Raw genomic sequence first — 20,480 nt, 5'->3', positions numbered from 1 at the left:
GCTTCACCAATCAGAGTGGCTGGTGGGTAGAATACGTAGTGTGGTAAGTCTTTACGCGAGGGCGGCACATCAATCAAATGCAACTTGCATTTTAATTGGGAGAGGATTCACTGTGCACAACCCCCGAATTTCTCTGGTACCTAAAAGGAGTGTCATTGGTTAGTTTGTTGTTTGAAACAGCTTCAACTTTTGCTTTAAATTTGGTTTGTGAAAACTGATCCGTGGCTTAGAAATTGAAACTGGTGGTTTTAAAATGGTGGTTAGTCAAATATGATACTTATAATTTACATTGTACACTATATCCTACAATTAAATCCACTCAATTTTAATCCCTTTCCAATGCTATTTAATATCTAAAGTAAGTAGAAAATAATGGTTTTGTTATAATTGGAAATATACGTTATGATAAGGATTTTATTTTAATTTTATTTTTTATTGTTTTATTCTTTTTCCTCAGATATACCCCCTTGTCTCAGACTGACTGAGTCTGATTCCACGGATAGACTCCCTTGTCTTAGGCAAGTCTTCTCCCACAAGTAATTCCATTGTCTTTGTTTGACCATTTCATTTGTCCAACAAGCTCTCTAATTCAAATGTCCCTTGTACATAGAATTATCAATAGTTAATTAACAACAAAGTACTATACTTGTTTCTGAAATATATTTAACAAAAGTAAAATGTGAAGAATGATAATGTGGATCAATACTATCTTTGTTTTATTTTAATCCCAGATTTCCCCCCTATGTTTTTCTGGGTGCTCAAAACCTGATTGAGGCAAAATAAAAGCATTGTTACCTTCTGACCACTAGATGGAGAACAGGTACTGCTGTTGACAACTTGATCATGTATGTTATTTCAGGGATTATTCTTTTTTCTTTTTTTGATATTATTTTCGTTTTAGTGTGTGCCACCTTTTTGTGCAATGAATGATATTTTAGATATATATATATTCCATAAGTATACTTGTTACTTGAAATGTATTTTTTGGTTTTAGGCCACAAACCTCTAAATGCCTCCACATCAGCAATTGTTCAGCTGACTGGACAGCAGCGAGTTTGGTAAGTGTCAAGTAAATCATCCACATCTGCACAAAAAAACTGTCTGGGCCAATAAAAAGTATACACTAAAACTAAAATAATAACTATATATTCAGAAAAAATGCCTGCAGTTCCAAGTTGTAATAAAAATGAATAAATAAAATATTAATTTGAAATGAGTGGGTTGACTCCTAAGCTCCATACCTTCTTAAAAGCCACTAAGAGGAACTGTTCAGTTGGCGAGCCGTGATTTAATTAAAGCTATGCGAAAGGATCATTGTGAAGCCCACAGCAGATGGCAGTATGAACTCTGAAATTAAACACCCACAACTGTTTTACAAGCTTTTTAAATGCGATTCATTTTCTCCCTGCTGTGCTCATCTGTGAAATAACATGTTTGACTAGATTTGTCCAGGATCTACAATGCATTTATTGATGATAAATTTCCCACTGAGCACCAGACAATGTTCATATCAAGGTCAGTTCTCCAAATCTTACCAGTCTAGTTTACTAGTGATGAGACAATAAATATTCAAGCATCTGCTGTTAAGCACTTGTTTGTATGAACCAATAAACACGTTGCTGCCCAAAAAACCTCTGTGATTGGTTCATGTAATGGAGTCAGCGATGGTAGCACCCACTTTAAATGTAGTGGTCCCCTTTCACTATATTCAATTTTAATTCTAATTCGGTATATTCCTTTACTGATGGTAAGTGAATTTGGTATTTTCTATTTAAAAAATCCTTTACCCCAAGTCAGGCAAATCCCTTTACTCAAGCTAGCAATCAAAAAAGCATATGTCCATACTCCAGGGTTAGTGAAGTGGACAATGTATGCAATGGAATGGAGTCACAGAAAGTGGCAACAGTGCCCAGGCTTAAAATTTCTCATCCAAAAATCTCGCTGAAATCAATCATCTTGTCCATGTTCACTTGCCTTGTTACCAAGGAGACCACTTTGCACACACAGTACACTGAAAATCATTATTTTACTTGAGGGGGACTGGAGCAAAAATGGCTGTTCTCAAATTACAGTTTCGGGAATATGGTTTAGTATCGTACAATCTTAGCAATGCCTCAGCCAGTCACAAAGAGCAGGCTACATTTATGTAGGATGCTGTTGTTAGAGAGAAGCACTTGGAAGCCAGTGTGGTGGACAGAATGGGGAGTCGATGTCTTGAATACTTTGGAGGTAGCCTCCTCAATAGTCTCATGCTGTGTGGGACCACAGTCCCAGGTAGTATCAATTTGTAACCTTTCCTTGTGTGTCTCACAGCATCTTGACCATTTGGTCGAGCAAATTTAAATATTGGCAGGGAATGTTGAACGGTCCTGCACCTCATGCATTCCTTCTCAATCGTTTCTCTTGAGTGACTCCTTTTCTTCCTGTGCACTCTCCTTGGATTCAGTGACTATAGGTATTTTACACCACAGAAGACCAAGAAGTGTTGTGTGAGAGCCAGTGACTATTTTAAGCCTAAACAGGCCAAACAGTACTATGTGATATGCAGTGACCATTTTACTCCTTACAGGTCACACAGAAGTAATGTAAAGAAATAACACCAATGACACTGACAGACAGAGGAGGGGCATGTCTTTCCCCAGTGGAAATCCTGGAAAGAGCCTTTACTGACAGAACCACTCTGTAGGATGCAGCCTGCAGTCCTGGTAAGAGCCTTTACTATATATATATATGATATAGATGATTTGGCTCGCTCTGTACTACACTCTACTCCTGATTACAACTAAATTTGTAATCAACAATTCACATGTGGTTAAAGTACGCATTCCCAACTTTTATTGAAGGGTATTTTAATACATTTTGGTTTCACCAAGTAGAAATTGCAGCACTGTTTTCATTTGTGAAACATGGTTTGAGGATGTCTGACTGTCAAGGTACTGGCTCACTTGTTTTCATTGATGGTGTAACAGCAACAGAATTAGGTGCTGAAGTGTACAGAAACATATTTTCTGCTCAAGTTCAGGCAAATGCCTCTAAACACATTGGACAGTGTTTCATCCTACTGCAAGACAAAGATCCCAAGCATACCTCTAAAGCAGCAAAGCTAAAAGCTAAAAACAGAGAAATTCTTGACTGGCCAAATCATTCAACTGATCTGAATCCAACTGAGCATGCGTTTTCATAGGCTGAAGAGAAATCATAAGGCAACTAGCAACAAGCAGGAGCTGAAGATGGCTGCTGTACGGGCCTGGCAGAGCATCACCATAGAAGAGACTCAGCACCTGGTGATATCTATGGGTCACAGATTTCAAGCAGTCATCGCATGCAAAGGATTCACGACAAAGTACTAAACATGACTACTTCAATTGACGTTACATTAATATACTAAAATACCCTTAAAAGTTGAGAATGTGCACTTTAACCACATGTTTTGAATTCTTTAATAACAAATAAAAAAAGGTGAGGTACTGACCCAAATCAATCAAATATATAATTGCTGTCTCTGCCTCTCCCCCAAAAATTAATAAATAAGCCCAGTCAAAAAGCTGATGGCTTAACAACTGTTCTCTGGGCCTCATTTCCAGATTAATTAGATCTCTTCCTCCTCCTCTGGGTTCAGCCACTGGTGTAAACACCTCATCAAAGATCACAGCATCGGTTCAGACCCTGTCTCATGTCTTTTTATCTCTTTAGTTTCTGTTCTCCGGGCTGGAAAGAGAGCCACTCTTAAATGAGTGCAGCTCGCCCTCACAGCCCATTTTCTCTGAAAACTTAGGCAATTTGATATTCCTCGCTGTTCCTTCCTTTTGAGTCATGACAATGCGGGAAGGAAATTTTTTTTTTACCAGGGCAGGTTCAGCTTCTCTCCTTGAGTGCTTTTTAATGACTTCACCATAGAAAATGGCCCTGAGCTGAGGAGAGTCGTATTAAGAGCACATTCAAGACATTCAGGAGCATTCTCGTTAAAACTGAAACACCTGTTTGGTTAAATATGGGAATAAATTTTTCAGTAGCCTGTGACATATTTGCTCTTGCACATTTCTGATTTGCTTTCTTTAAATATAGAAATTAGTTACAGAAAAAAATGACAGTTTAGCCTGAGGGTGATGCCTGAGAGAGGGACTTGCATGTAAAGAAACTTCTAGAAATTTCCATCCTTGCCCTCTTCTGTTTCCTCTTCTCTGTGAGTCGTGTAAGAGGTGGTGAAGTCACAGAGAGGAGGAATGCTGCTTTGCTTCTGTAAGTGTCTCCACCCTCAGCCCTGGAGCCATATTGGGGAGCGGGGACAAGGCTCTGCATCCCCCTGAAAACCATGTAGCCCATGCATAGAATTAGCCTGAGCAGGCCTGGACATAAAATAACGATCAAGCTGATCATTAAACCTGTGACACACGATTCATTCACACTTTATTCATAACACAGTCATTCATTTTGAAACTTATTTTCGAGTCAGTTTTTCCAATCTAAGTTTAATGAACGATTTCTTATTCAAGGAACATAGACAAAGAAACATGGTACTTTGTATTCAGATCAACAGGACCCAGGGCAGAGATGTGAGTTTACAGAACACCGCAAAGAAAATAGGACCTATCACTTTCTGATGGCTCCCTGTTCAAGCTTCCAGATTGAGCTGTTGATTTGAGCTTTAGCCAGTTCCCAAGAGATGGCAAAGACTGTACTTTATAGTACAGCTTCATCTGCCTTTTTAGTTTCCCATGCAGTGTTTTTTTTATTGTGTAGATGGTTGCATGTCGCAGATGCAGTGGTGTGCGCAATCTAATTTCCAATCAAGAGAGTAATTTACTCAATACCTCCTGCCTGTTTCCATAGTGATTTGGAAGCCATGGGAACGTGGAGCACAGCAGAATTAGGAAGTTCGCTCCCTTCACACACTGTTACTGGCAGATTAAATACACTTCTCTCTCAATGCCTCCACTGTCAGTGACTGATTAAGTACAACTCTCCTTTCAGTGCTGGCTGTCTTTTTCCATGGTTTTCACCATTGCTGCTAGCTAATGCTAAAAATGGTGGTGGATTGCACCACACCTTGAATCCGCAATATTATACAGGCATATTATACAATAATAAACAGGCATGTTCTTTCAAACATGATTTTTCTCTAAGAATAAAAATTGAATGAAGGGTAAAAAAATGCATTCCAGATGTTTGAAATGGTCGGCTGGCACATCAGAATGCAGCCCAAAGAGTCAGTGTCTTCTCTGTGGCAAATTGTGTTTCACACAGTATAATGCTATGCCATGGATGTAACATTTACTTGGAGAGGACATGTTACCGATCTTCAGAAAGGGGGAGGCAGAACTGGGTGTGATGAAAGAGGTAGAGCTGGATGTGATGAAAGGTAGAACTTGATGTGTTGATTGGGGTGAACACTAGAGAGCCAGAGCCCACAGGAGAAATGGAAACTGTTGGCTGCAGAACTGGCTCCCTCATGATTATGTACATTTTGATTGCATGTCTGATATCAAATCAATTTGAAGTGGATAATGACTACTGTTGCTTACATAGTCTGGTAAACTCAAAAAGTATTGCAGTGAAACGGCAAGTTTTAGCTTGCCTGCTTGCCTCACATCATTGACACATCCCTTGTTTTGTACTGTAGTTCTCAGAGAACCAGAAAAGGAGGCAGTGAAACAATTTTCCACCTCCTCCCGACTTGTCCAGACAGGAGGTTTCTCTGAGATGTCATGAATGCATGTGTAGCAATTCTGGACCTCCTAGTAAGAGGAGTTTCGCTCTTGAGAGAAGCAAGCCTGAAAAACCCTCTCATAATTTGATGCTTGCTCTTCATCTGACCTGACAAAACCATTTTACTTAAATGTGCTTGTATTGAAAGAAGAAAAAGGTTGACCTTTTATCAGCCATAAAGTAGTTTGCTCTTGTTAGACCAACGTCTTTCAAAATTGTACCATTGGTGCAGTACCAGCCTTGGTCAAAAAATTACAAGAGGTGAGTCAGACACAAAATGGTGCCCTCAGAATGAAAATAGAGGCCATTATAACATAATGACCAGAAACAGTAACAGGCGTCAATTAAAAAACCTGGAAAGTGTTAGTGATTAAAATGTTCTCATATTACTGGGGATTATCTGAAATACATGTTCCGTCATTAGTTAGGTGACCTCGTTGCAGTTGGATGGAAGCTATGTGAAATCTGAGCTTGAATTAAGTTTGCATCACATTCACAGCTTAAGATCACACTCTGCCCTGTACTCAAGAAATAACTCCCAGCAGTTAATTTTGGGAAAGCGCAGAGATCCATTTCGCTAATTAAATAATGGGACAGGAGAGAAATGATGCTGATGCTAACCGCTGTGTTCATTATGATCTGTAATGAGGAGTGTCTTAGACATGAATGCCAATTTTTCACAGATGGCTGAAACAGAGCCAATCACCGATGGCATGATGAAGATTTTAATTTTGTTGTATATTGTTTTTATTTCATTAAACAATAAAAGTTTGTTATCTCCTCAAGGACATGTCCTGATTCGGTGTCTTTGTTCCACAGGGTCCATGGTTCAGCGTTGTCTTCATGGTATATTAATTTACATTCGCAATATACTGTATGAACATTGTCTTTAGTTTCCAGCTTAGGTTAAATTCGTTATGATCAAATACACTGACTTTTCACAGACTAATCTGGGAAGCTTTCACAACAATATTTTTTTCCCCCCAGGTGTCTTCTGATTTATAATTGTTATGCCTACGACCTACTGTTTTCCCCAATAAAAAACCTGTAAGACAAGAGAACATATTTCTAGATTTAACCGGTACATATGTATGGCTTTGGTAATAGAGCACATGGTGAATCACCTGTGTGCTGGAATAGGTTGGTGTTTCAGAGGAGAAAAAGACATCATTTTCAGCCACAGGAGCCAGTCCTGGATAATGGCTGTAATGTGATTTAGCTCCGCGTGTTAGCATTAGCGCTGGAATTGAAAAAGCCATCACCATCAGCAGAGCTTTGGGGGAGCTTTAGCACCAAGCTAAAAACAGACACGATGGAGGAGGGGGAATTATTCCCCGAAAGAATGGGATACTCTGAGTGGAAAAAAGAGTGTTTTAACTAAAATGAAGAAAGAGAGAAAAAAATGAAAGAGACTGATGAAAGAGAGTGCGAGGCTGTGAGGTTTTTCTGACACAATCAAGAAAGAGGACACCTGCTCTCATCGCTCTGAGGAAAAAGAAAAAAAAGTGAGTTTTTAGGAAGTGCTCAGATGGTGGCTGGGGGTTGCATTAGGAGGAGAGATTTAGTAATGGAAGATGTCATTTACAGTGCCACTGTTGCTGCTGGGATCTGGAGCATAGGTGGGGGCAGGAACAGGGAGATTGTCTCATATGGTGTTTGTGATTGGGCGCTTTCATTTCCCCTAAATCTCTTCTATTATCAGAATATGTTGTCTCAGCTAATTAGTTTAATTCACTTGAGAAAAATGGATCAACACAAGATGGAAGATACTTACAACATTCTTGTTTTACTTAAGTTTGAGGAATCAGATGTGACTTAGAGATATGAACTCTAAGGAGAAAATATATCAAACATACACTAGGTCAGGGGGTTTCAGCTGTTTGGGATCCAGGGACCCCCAAATAGGCTGGTTTGAAAAATATTAGGGAAATAATGTGATAAAAATGAAAGGGAGGGGCTGTTGATGGGGGGTAAGGGGTGAGGGAGGGATCTGGGAAATGATGTTCTTGCTGGTCTTTTTTGTCAAAAATAAAATAATGATTGCATCTGTATGTAATTGCACTGTGACTCTTGTTCATATTTGAAGGTGTTGCATTGTGGGTTGTTTCCTCATTACTATTGACAATGTTAGAAAGGTGCAAGCATAGGCTTACAGAGGTAGAGGCTTGAGGCAACAGAGCTTTGAGCTCCATGGTTGCTCCTTCTAATCCTTCAAAAGTACAGCTTTGAGCTTTGTGGTGAGTTATTCCAGACCTTCAACTGTAGAGCTTAAAGCTCTGCCCCATGGTTAAATATTCCAGACCATCACTTGTAGAGCTCTGAACTCCATGATTAGTTCTTTCAGACCTTCAACAATATCCATCTGCTCTTATGAAAGAATGAGAGAGTATGCTCAGCTATACCAGTTTTTTTTTCTCCTGACAGTTGGGCCTAATCTTTTTGCTTGATGTGAGAAAAGCAGAACAGCTACTCTGTAGAGATGAGCAAGTGAATTATTCTCAGAAAAAAAGAATCTTATGAATCAGGCTGAAAATAGCCATCATGAAAAGGTTTCACCTATACTAGCTGATGCCTTTGGCCTATGGGGCTAGTAAGCCTGAATAATACCCAGATTCACTAGGAAATATAACAATTCCTTTCTGTGGAATGGAGTTCTATTATCAGACTTATTTCCTGGGCTAGGGCTATTTACTTGTTATTACTTATCAATTTCAGCAAGTACAGTCAATCTTCAGTCCTGAAAGAGTAAAATATTAGATGTGAAAAGGTGATAAAAAGTTTATTTAGCTAAGTTGTTAACATTGATTTAATTGGAACACAATGATGTATCGTGATTTTAAAAAAAAACTGTAAAATCAAACGAAAAGGCTAAACAAGCACAATCAACAAATTAAAATTTAAAAGACAAGTTAAAGTCACAGAACAACTCGATTAGAAAAGCAATTGTAGTGTATTGAATTACACTCAAAAAGAATTTTGATGGTAAAAGATAAATCTAATATTCCTTCCAGTTATAATGAATCTGCGGTAACTTAAACAAAGAGCCAGTAAAAAACCAGTGAAAATTATTTAGCTTGGAGTACTGTCTCAAATAAAATGTGGCTGGTGTAAGGACAGTAGTAGATTCATTAAATGTTTTTAAGGAGTTAAGTAAATATCATTTATGTACTGTTCCTGTACAAATATTGGAAAATATAATACACAGCATGTATAATTGTTAAAGATAGGAGGCTGTCTGATCACAAAAGGAAGGAAGGGGGGGGGGGGTTGGGGCAAACTGCAAACAATGGAAACCAATTATTCATTATAGACTGTGCCAGTTAAAATCATCAAAAGAGCCTTGTTCTCATTAGTCATTCACAACAGCAGTGATTATATTTATCTGGGCTTGATAAATATTTGCAGTAATAACGAGAACACACAGGCAATTAAATGACCTCAAATATTAAAATCATAGTAGTGCAACAATGAGAGTGGTGAATCAATGGGCTAGCTGGTTGCTAAGGTTTCAGTGCTGGTCGTTACCTAAGCTCACTTCCTCACCAGCACACACCTTGGCCAGTGTCACAGAATTTACTTGAACCAAATCCTGTGGCGATTATTTTAGAGAACTAAATTATTTTAATCCACTGCAAGGAGAAAAAAATGTACCTTCCCTTGGAGGATTTTCAACATATCCAAAAAGAGGACAGCCACTTGCGATGTCTTTTATGCCTTGAACAAACAGTGAAAATTTTGCCCAACTGGCTGTAAATAGCCAAATCTGTCAACACAGTGTGTAGACTCATCAGAGCTCGAGATTAATTTGCAATGTAGTGATAAAAGTAAAAAAAAAAATATGGGTGTTCATCGTGTCTTATCAGTGATACAATATGAGCCGGAGCACTAGGGCTGTCCTGCGGAGAACACTTTCGGATATTTTAATATTTCAAATTTGTGATATTAGCACATGGCAGCTTCACCTATTGTAAGGTTCACCATCATTTCTGTAAAATACTTTCATCTGGATTGCATAAACCCTGTGATATGTCACTTACCTGTAATATGGCCATTGAAGTATTATTTATGGAAGGGTTAAAAGCATGTCATTTTCCACTCACAGAAGCACTTTTTGAAAATTTTAGTTTTCAAAATCTGTGGAGATGTCCTCTTTGACCTTGCTGCTTCACCATTATAATAAAGGAAAAGTTCAATCAGCTGTGAGATACTGCAGGACAATCCTGTTACTGTAGTATGTTCAGTTATTGTCTCTACCTGTTTTGTGCATTAGGATGACAGAAATAGTGCAAGGTAGAGGGGTGTGTGTGTGTGTGTGTCTGTGTGTGTGTGTGCACGCGTGTATGTGTATTTATAAAAATATGGTTTGCTTGGGGTTAATGCTCAATCCTCATTAACATACAAAAGATCACAAACTGAGAAGGACTTTTACATTGCTGGGCTTTTGAGAGCAACATTGTGTGACACATAAACAACTTGTACCAGTTACAGAGGAACACAGCATGCTGTGAATGTGTAAAATCAATAACCGGCAAAGGCCATTGTGCCAGGGCATAACCAACATTTACCAGACTGCAATCTAATTACTTCAGTGGTAAAAGACCAGGAACAATGTGTTATTTCCATAGTGTCGGCTATGCATTGTGTAGCATTATGAAGAGACAGCTGCTTACCACAGAGCTGGAACTGGGCCACGCTTTTGCCTTTTTTTATTTCAGAGGCACAGTAGCAGCAAATGAACAGAGGCTTTCTTAAAACACAAACTGAATTACCCGGCGTGGGTGCCAGCTTCACGGCGACAGCGCTGTGCATGATTTATGACCAGACTTTGAACACCAGACATGAATTAGAAAATACTCGAATTACTGGTCCACAGACAGCTGCACAAAGCACTGAGGCAGGGTTTGAGAATGCTGACAGGAAGATTCAGTTTAACCACAGTGTGCTGTGTCCTTAACCTTGAGTGTCCAATTTAAGCCAATGCTACGATGGACCTGAGTAATCTGAAACTGAATAAAATTTCAAAACGTTCAATAAAAAATGTTTAAGAGCATAAATCTTGCTTCAGTGCATCACACTTAAGAACATAAAGATGAACCGCATTGTCACACCTGCTACAACACAAGCACAAGACAATAAGTTTCCTTCTCCCCGAAAACATATCCTTTTTCATCATGTAACACAATTCAACTTTTCAAATAGCAGAACACTTACGAATAATGCACACACGTAATTTTCATCCAACAAGGCAGGTTAAACCAGGGACTAAATTCACATTGCACATAATACGTACATCATGTCCATCTCTGCTTACAACAAAACACCGTATTATATAGCCATCAATGTGGAACTGCCTGTATGTTTACATTTATTCAAACATCAAATTTATAAAGAGCTTACAATAAATATAAGTTTAAAAATACTGTCATACTTGGAGATGAAAAGAGAATAATGTCTTGTATTTTAAGTTAGGGGATGGAAACTAAATAGTCTGTGTGATTCCTAAATATATAATAAATATAATAAATAAATCATAAATTTCCATACCATTTAGAAGATGTGTTGAAAGGTCTGGCCATAATCACAATCATACCACTTAATATAAATTTACATTTGTACACTACACCAATAAGGAGTGAAGATTTAACATTGCACAACATTTTCAGTAGGCTTATTTATACTGTCTCTTTGTATACCACCTGGAGCAGGCGGCTTTCTAAGAAGCTCAGGATTGAGATGGAGATTGAATCCAGGGCTCTACAGTTTCTTTAACATGATCAGAAACAGGTCACTTTTTGTAAGAAATATTTTGGCAAAGAGCAATAGAAAATGTAAGTGTTATAAGACAATAACACTTCACAATGCACTTTGGCCTACACATTGTACGTAGAAGTGTCTGTAATTACAGATTCAGAACTTCACACATTTAAGCAAGCATGTGCAATTTCTAGTTATACAATGTTTCAAGTTATGCATTTAAAACCACAGTACACACATATGAAAGCAAGATTACATTGTACATGTTTTATCAGGCCCTCACTGTTGAAGTGTAGCTGTTTGCTACACAACCCCTCATGCAATGTTGTTAAAAATGTGTCTTTTTTCAAAATCGCCCTCACATGACTAAACTTAATTTTTTTCTTTCTCTTTGCCTGGTGTGCTTTTGTTGAGGTCCCGTGTTCTGCTGACAGAATGGCTGAGATCAGAAGACTGGTACTGTATGTTCATAGTCAGCTGCAGCTTGGTCAGGTTCAGTCTGGGATGTTCCCTCCTTTATGACATCACCTCTCCCCTTTATGACATCCTGGCCTCCTGGCCTCCTGGCCTCCTGACTTCTCAACCCCCCTGACGTCTCTCCCTGTCCTTCAGTGCATGCCCTACCCTCCTCTAGCAGGCACTGGTGGAGTTGTTGAGCCTCAGCGAGCCTTTGGAGATGTCAGTCTGCATGACAGACATGCCCACGTTGTTGTACGCCTCCGGGCTGGAGCAGAACCCACAGAGGCGCATCTGCAGATCCTTCTGGAAGTTCTTGTTGAGGAAGCCGTAGAAGACGGGGTTGATGCAGGTGGAGACCATGGCCACCATGTGGCAGAGGGTGAAGAGCAGGTTGTGGTGGCAGCTGAGCAGCGTCTCGTGGTGCCAGTCGAACAGCAGGTTGAAGATGTTGAGCGGCAGCCAGCAGGCCGCGAAGGCGGCCACGATGGAGACCAGCAGGCTGTTGATGCGCTTGGTCTCGCTCACTCTGGCCTCGCTCTCGCGCTGGCGCTCCCCGCGCTCCCCGCGCCTCCGCAGGCAGGCCAGCACCCGCCCGTAGCACACCAGGATGAAGCACAGAGGTGCCACGTACTGCACCAGCAGCAGGCAGGTGTTGAAGCCCAGCCTGCTGCGCTCCGACGGCCAGCCGTCCATGCAGGCGTACTTGTCGCGGTAGAAGCTGTGGGAGATGTTGAGGAAGGGCTCGTCGCTGAGGTGGTAGAAGACCAGGTAGGGCAGGGACAGCGCGGCAGAACCCAGCCAGATGCCCGCGATGCTCCAGTGCGCGTGCGTCACGTTGGGCTTCCAGCCCCGCGGGTTGACGATCAGCTGGTAGCGCTCCACGGCGATGAGCACCAGCGAGAAGCTGGAAACGGAGACGGACAGGCACTGCACAAAGCTGGTGACCTTGCACATGGCCTCTCCGAACGGCCAGTGGTCCATGAGCGTGTAGACCACGGTGAACGGGATGCAGATCACGCACACCAGCGTGTCCGACGCCGCCAGGTTACCGATCAAAAGGTTGGTAACATTCTGAGTCTCCTTCTGGCGCCAGATCACGCCAATCAGGCACAGGTTTCCAAGCAACCCCACCAGGCCGACCGCACTGTAGCCGCCCACCACTGCCAACAGGACTGGGGCCGAAGAGTGGCAGTCGTAATCCGCAAAGTCCGGCCTGGATGTGCTGCCATTGCTGAGGGTGGCGGACCCGGTCAAGGTCGTGTTGGGGATACCCCCACCAGGGTGAGCGGTGGAGTTAGTCATACCCCCTCTGAGACACTTCCTCCTTAAGGAGCAGGAGAGCCAATGGTCAATCAGTCTCTCTCCATTCTGTGCTTCACAGATCTCCTAATGAGTTCTCTGCATACTTCCCATCAGCTGCACTCACTGACAAGGACCAGGCAACAGTGTGGAAGCCACTGGGAACAAAATAATTCATCACAATAAATGTCTACACCCGGGGGTGTACTGGGAACAGCAGCTAGAGTTGCATAGAGAAGGGGAGAGAAGCCAAGCTGGGTTTGAAGCAATAAAACAACACAGAACATTAATGTGCATTACGAAGTTATTATGAGTATGGTAGCTGCCCACATGTCAGTTGAACACTATGGAGTAATACTGACAGAATGGGATTTCTGCAGATTTCTGTTTAAATTGAAGCATGCAATTCAAATTCTTTCATCTGGATTACATGAGTAATTTATATAACTAAGTCATGTGATTGATATAAGTTTTCAAAAGAGGGAAGAATTTACTTATGATGTAATTTACCTTAATTAATTGATTAAGGGTAAAATCGTCAGAAAGGGTAATAGACTATAATGAATGGATTTCCATTAAACTGTAATTACTGTTGAGCTGTAATTATTCTATTAGCAGGCACAACATAATTAGATGATCGTACATGCAAATAATTACATGTTAACACAAATATGCAAAATGCAGAAAAGGTTCAGTATTTACATGATGAGTTCCAGATTCACACTTGGCTCAGGCTTTTTTCATTTCGCCAACATCTCCAAAGCGAAGAACGACAGGAACTTAAAAAAAAACTCAAGTACTCACCATGAACATGAATCTCACAGGTCCTTATAATGACTGGATGAAATCAACATTAAAAAAGAGATGTATTGACAAATTATTTATGAACCATCAGAATAAACTCATTATTTATTAATGGGTGATGCGTTTGTCTCTGAAGTGGATTGCCCACACCGAGGTTACTGCAGGACGCCGTGGAAACAGACGGTCTGAAATCCAGCAGCAGGTGTCTGAGTGTGAGCCAGCCTCTGCCAGCTCTACATCCAGACACAAGGAGGGAAGCTAGAAGCTGGAAGGGGGGGGGGGGGGAGGGCGGAGCTACTGAGCGCTTTGACAAATCAGGTGGGGAGGGAAGAGGAGCCTGAGGGACAAATTAATTGCCAAGCATCCAATTGAAGAATCAAAAGCACCATTGCTTTCTTTGAAATGGCATTTGGGGGAAAAGGTAAACAGACATGTGAAACTAATAGTAATTTGATAACTGTCGGAAAAAATGTTTATATTTAAATATTAAATATTACATTTTACCATCACTTTAGAACCCTATCTATATATCCCAAACTGATATCCCACAATGAAGACCATGAATTTGTTTAAAGTGCACATTCTCACCTTTAATTTAAGGCTATTTTAATACACTTTAACCATGTAAATTACAGCACATTTTATACATAATCCACCCTATTTCAGGGCACCATTTCTGTGCACTTCAGAATTATTTCTGCTGCTGCAATCAACAATTACATTATCAGTGAAGACAAGTGGTACAGTACCTGTGGCAACCATACATGCTCAAACCATAACACCCCCACCAGTATGTTTCACAGATGGGGGGGGGGGGGGGGGGGGTACTGTCAGTCTTGTGCAGTTCCTTGTGGCTTTCACACTTTGCTCTTCACTCTGATACAAGTGAATCTTGGTCTCATCTGTCCACAACTCTGGAGGCTCTTTTAGGTGCTTCTTAGCAAACTGGAACCTGTCCATTCTGTTTTGCGGTCATCTAGTGGTTTGCATCTTGTAGAGTAACCTCCGTAGTTCTGTTTGTGAAGTCTTCTGCAGACAGCAGTCACTGACACATCTTCACCTGCCTCCCGAAGAGTGTTTCTGCTCTGTCGGACAGGTGTTTGGGAGCTTACATATAATTATATCATCATTATTATTATTTTCTTATTAAAATTATTATTTAAAGTGCAAAGTAGAATAGTTCAATGTGAAAACTGTTTACAGTATCAGGATGCAATTTACTCTCACTTTGTAATCATGTACTAGCACAGGCATTAACATAGCTCTGCCATGCATGCATGGCCAATAAGGCAAATAACATGGAGCTGCACAAAATGTTTTTATCGTAAATAAAGTTGAAATGGGAGTTCAGTGTTAGATGCTCGCCTTTAACTAACTTCTCTGAACTGTGAACATGCTGTTAAATAATTCTGGGTGTACTGTCTTTTCATGCTAGAAATATACTATCAATGTCAAAGCACGTCTTGTTTGTACATAGTGTTTCAGTAACAGACTTACTCCTTGAATTGAACACATTTAAAATGCTGTCTTAGTTTAGCGTTTTAAAATCTACATGGCATAACATTACAAATATTGTTTTCTTTTCTTTTACAGTGCTAACAAATCCAGTATTTGATCACAGAGTAAATTATGTTTAAAAAATAAATAAATAAATAAATAAATAAATACTAGCAATCAATGTCAAAGTTCTTCAACCACATTTATCTGCAGATATTTTTTTAATGGTCATGTCACCTTAGTTGTCTTCATGACATCTGTGTGAGTGATCCTTAATTTCAGTTTTCTGACTATATGCTAATTTAAACCATCTTTTGTCGCTATTCATTTCTTGGTTTTATTGCACTAAAGGGGGAAAAAAAACTTCTTAACAAAACATCTTTGTTATTGGAGGTTCTCTGTGGTAAGTTTGTTTGACAATATTTTTGACAATATTAACTGAGAAAAATTTCCTACCCTACCCACATCTTCTTAGATCATTGCATTAGGACATTCACTGGCATTTGAATTCCACGTGGAACCATGCAGTTCAACAACAATATTAATTATGCACCAGGTCAGTAAATACAATTTATTCAATGTCCAAAACCTCAATACTTCTTGTAGCATGAGTAATGTGTTTCATTGAACGAGAGTCACTGGCTTTTAAAAGTAATAACTCAAGTGATATAAAGGGTATGTAAACATGAGGTGCAATTCATTACTAAAGAATGACAATATAGCCTGAATACCTAAAGAAAATGAAGTATAGGGCTACAGCCTGGACTCAACAATGCTGTGTTAAACAGGACTTTATGTAAAAAATGAAGGTCTCAAAGGCTATCAGTCTCTGCCAAACGCAAAATATAGTTACACAATCATGTTTACTAATACATAAATAGGTTCACCATACAGTAGGCTGCATGACGTTGGTTTCCTAGAATCAAATGCACACTAACACTTTCTTTGTGCCGTATTCAGCAAGATCAGGGTCTTTAGCTTGTTTCATTTACACTGGTGGGCATCGCCCCCTAGTGGAGAGGAGGTTGTATGCTGAAAAACTGCTATTTTTGGCTGGACCGCAACAGTGAGACCAGCCCTACAAACGCGGATGTCTGTGACTGAGTGACTGAGTGAATGATCAAGTTACACCATTGGTTGGCCGAGTTATGAAGTTACACCATTGGTCGGCTGGAGAGGTCCAGCCATATACTAGGTTTTGACCTGGTCTTGTTTGCCTTCTACCTTTCTGTAGTTTTCCCTGTGCAACCAAGTGTTTATATGCTGAACTGCATACGTATTTCCCCTCCGAAGTATGAGTGGTCAGTGCCTGACACCAAAATAAAATATAGTAGGCTCAATAATAATATTACTGATGATGATGCTGATAATAATAAGAATAATAATAATAATAATTATTATTATTATTTTATTTATTTATTTATTCTCACCTCAAACACCACCAATGGTAGTGCTAATTTAAGTGATGTATAGCAACCATCTTGTGCCAGAACATTGACCACACATGCTGAGGGAGAGAGTGAACTACAGAACCCCACCCCTCATGTTAATTCCAAAGTTCACCTTTCGCTAGTTTAACTGACATTCATTATTTCCAGTTTTTAAAAAAAGGTATTACACAACAATGACAACCACTCAAAATACCCATAACATCACGCCACCCAATCCTGACAAACATACAAGTTTCCTCAGATTCCATGATTTTTGTGTGGTGAATTTAGATACTGCCTTTACATTTTGAGGTCCTGCTGTAGCTGAGCCTCAGACATCCTATTTACACAATCCCTTTACACAGAGAGTGTTTACATTTGTATGTAAGAACGGTCGCCGACCCCTACAGCTCTGCCCAGAACGGCGTTGTGTAAGAGGTAGCAGGTCCCGCAAACACAACAGCAACTATTTGGAAACCGGGCTAAGCTGACTCATTTGGCCGTAGGCCGTCAGGTGTTGGGGAACTGTATTTCTATAACTCTGAAGCTTTTTTGGATTTCACACAGCCCTTCACAATGACTCATAGGCTTCCAAAAAAGAAAACTGAAAACATCATTGACAGTTTTACACAGTGCAGTTTAATGGTTGTATACCATGGTTGAATGGGAATTGTAAACACATCAGTAAATAAAACCAGCACAATATTTTCTTATATATTGAAGAGGACACCTGTCCTCTTCAGAATCTTCTGCCACTCTTTACCCCTTATGAACTGTTCTACTTCAAAAATCATGCTCATGTCTCAAGGATGACACTGTTCGATTAGAGGTTCAAGCAAAAGATATCGAAGAGGATTTTCAGGTTTTCAGACCATCCTTGTATTACAACCTAAAGCCATTTTTTCAGACTTATCTAAAGCCGGTTTGACCATTTTTCCCCTTTTCTGCTGCACACAAGTACCTGCCACAGCCTCTTCATCTGCCTGTTGCTCCTTGCATCTCTCCTCCCCTGGTGATGTCCATGGGGTCGCTGATGCCTTCATCCATTTCATGTCAGATCACACTGACATTCTCCTCTCGCTCTGAATTCGATAAAGTGCCACATCAGAGACTCATTTTCAAAAAGACTTTCAGGAGTTATTTCAGGGATGGCTTTGGAACTGGCTGTGGGGAAGAACACAAATCGGAACAGTACAGGGGATCTTATCTGAGCAAATCACAGCAGGCAAGGTTGTACAGGTGGATGTTAGCCAAAGGAAATTTTTGTACTAATATTAGGAAGCTTTTCTTTATACACGGAAAAGTCAATTGTGGAACGGCTTGCTAGGTCATGTAGTAAAGGCAGATCAATGAGGTGGTAAAAACTAGGCTTGATGTTGTACCGGATACGCTCAAGTTTTCAGGAAGCCTAAATGACAAGAATAGATAGGCAGAGTGGCCTCTTTTTTTCATCATGATATGTTCTTAGTATCTTATGCCTGCACGGCTGGGTGAAGCTCCTTAATACACAAAACTGATTCAATGTGCAAGCAATCATATTCCATTGATAACAACTTTCAGTAAATTGGTGGAATGTGATCTTAATATAGACAGGGACCAAACTATCACAATCTCAAACTTGAATGCTACAAAGCTCCTATAGAACGATTCTAAAAACACCATTAGGAAAGCAGAGGAAGTAGGTATTAGATAGTCATTACTGTACCATTCTTGTAAGGAACTGAAATATAACCAGATTAATAACATTAAAGGAGACATTTATCTTGTAATTAAAAAAAAAGAAAATACAAAATATATGTATATCTGACTTCCTTTCTGCTCAGTTTTCCATTACCCCAGTCCTATATAGTCCCTTTTAAATTTAATATTTAATCTCTCAAATTAAATGTTTTTAATCTCAAAAGATTTTATTTTTTTTTTACAGTTTTTGTTTCCTTGGTAATATTTTACAAAAAGAAAAAGACTAAAGACACACAAATCTTTACTGATCTTTACTGAAATTATATTACATTTATTTGACGGATTTATCCAAAGCGACGTAGAAAAGTGCATTTCATGGTCATGGACAACTACAAAATACAGGTTCAAAAAGATACGATACTTATTTCGTACAGCTATTTCTGGCCAAGAACACAGTTTAGTTCACACAGTGAACACTATTCTGACCTAACCTTTGCCAAGCCAACTAGGCAGAAAAACAAGCTACAATATTAGGATAAATACAAATTACAAAACGTGCTGGACTGGCGGTAGCCTACATGTAACGAGTGCAATGAAAGCGGGGGATTTACAGTTAAATGATATACAGAGTGGTGGTAGTTAGTCCAGGTATAGTCTGAAATTATCAGTACACCACAGTTTGCGTCTTCATAATAGTCACTAAAATTCAATAAAATAAAATAAAATAATACAAAACGTGGTGGAGTTTGCTTACCATGTGGAATGCACCTTTGTAAATCTTCTTGGTAAAAGCATCTGCTATATGACAAACTGTAATTTTATTGCATTCAGTCGTAAATTATATTGAGGTTGGGAGGTGGTGGTCCTCTGTTTTAGGGTGGCCATTTAAGGGGAGTTTGGCGATGAAAATGTTTGTGCTCCCCTGAGCTATACTGAATAAATCCTATTCCCATTTATTTTACTTACACAAGACATAAGCAATGAGCATGCTTTCCCACAGATCGCAAATCTATGGCCTACAGCAAAACAGATAATAAGAGATGTTAATCACAGCACAGTATTCCGCCAATAAAACATGTATTTGTTCAAAAACCTGGGACAACACTAGCATAAGAGTGCCCAAACGAAACGCACGGTTGAGACACAGTACAGCATATAACCATACGTATTTATTTTTCAATTTACTACCAGTCAGAAGCGTCTGCTTTGCAAGCACTGAACTTGCAAGACAGACAGTCGAACAATTAGACCTACGCTGCTAAAAACTAAGTCCACTAGGGTTGCCAGACTTTCAAATACCCAGGATTCCCAACCCTGTTCCTGGAGATCTACCGGCCTGAAGTTTTTCCATTTCAACCCTAATTAGGCACACCCGTCCGATTCTACTAATTAGCAGCCCAAAGAGATCACTAGCTGTTCAGTGAGGTTTGTTGGGGCTGGAGTGAAAACCTACAGGGCAGTAGATTTCCAACAACAGGATTGGGCAGCCCTTTTATAAATTGACGTAATTGGTCTGCCAAAAAATCCGGAGCAATGACGTTGCGTGAATAAAATAGGCTATTTGCCAAAGCCTGCAACTGCATTGAACAATAGATTAAGACACAACACTAACATTATTTTACAACAACGAATAGATAAGGAAACCGAAATATGTCAGCTTCGACTCAGGAATGACTCCGTCTTGATATTACATCTCGACTTTTTGTGAAGCTACTTTAGAAAAAAATGTGTGTGGGCTTCTCAATCACACACGTCAAAATTGAGTGACAAATCAGCCCAAGAAGAAGCTTGTGTTGCCCAACTGGCAACACAGGCTTCTCCCTCCTACAAAGATGTGATGACGCATCTCGT

At 39.9% G+C, this 20,480-nt stretch overlaps 1 protein-coding gene across 2 annotated transcripts; it reads right to left on the bottom strand.

The window, feature by feature from the left end:
* Nucleotides 1–10,338: 10,338 nt before the first annotated feature.
* LOC118222293 (neuropeptide Y receptor type 6-like) lies at nucleotides 10,339–20,369 on the bottom strand. Of its 2 annotated transcripts, XM_035407762.1 has the most exons (4): nucleotides 19,384–20,369; nucleotides 17,911–18,031; nucleotides 14,023–15,107; nucleotides 10,339–13,376 (listed from the first exon to the last, which is right to left on the bottom strand). In XM_035407762.1, exon 4 carries the CDS (start codon nucleotides 13,219–13,221, stop codon nucleotides 12,091–12,093), a length of 1,131 nt encoding a protein of 376 aa, XP_035263653.1. In that variant the 5' UTR covers nucleotides 13,222–13,376; nucleotides 14,023–15,107; nucleotides 17,911–18,031; nucleotides 19,384–20,369; the 3' UTR covers nucleotides 10,339–12,090. The 2 variants fall into 2 exon arrangements, with proteins under 2 accessions (XP_035263653.1, XP_035263654.1); XM_035407763.1 differs by having other exon boundaries at nucleotides 10,339–15,107.
* Nucleotides 20,370–20,480: the final 111 nt, after the last annotated feature.

This window comes from Anguilla anguilla, chromosome 3, assembly GCF_013347855.1.
Source record: "Anguilla anguilla isolate fAngAng1 chromosome 3, fAngAng1.pri, whole genome shotgun sequence".
Taxonomy (NCBI): domain Eukaryota; kingdom Metazoa; phylum Chordata; class Actinopteri; order Anguilliformes; family Anguillidae; genus Anguilla; species Anguilla anguilla.
This window is presented reverse-complemented; position numbering and strand designations above follow the sequence as displayed.

What these genes read in the sequence shown, in the direction of transcription:
- LOC118222293 (XM_035407763.1), bottom strand. Translation starts at nt 13,221, where the DNA reads ATGACTAACTCCACCGCTCACCCTGGTGGGGGTATCCCCAACACGACC.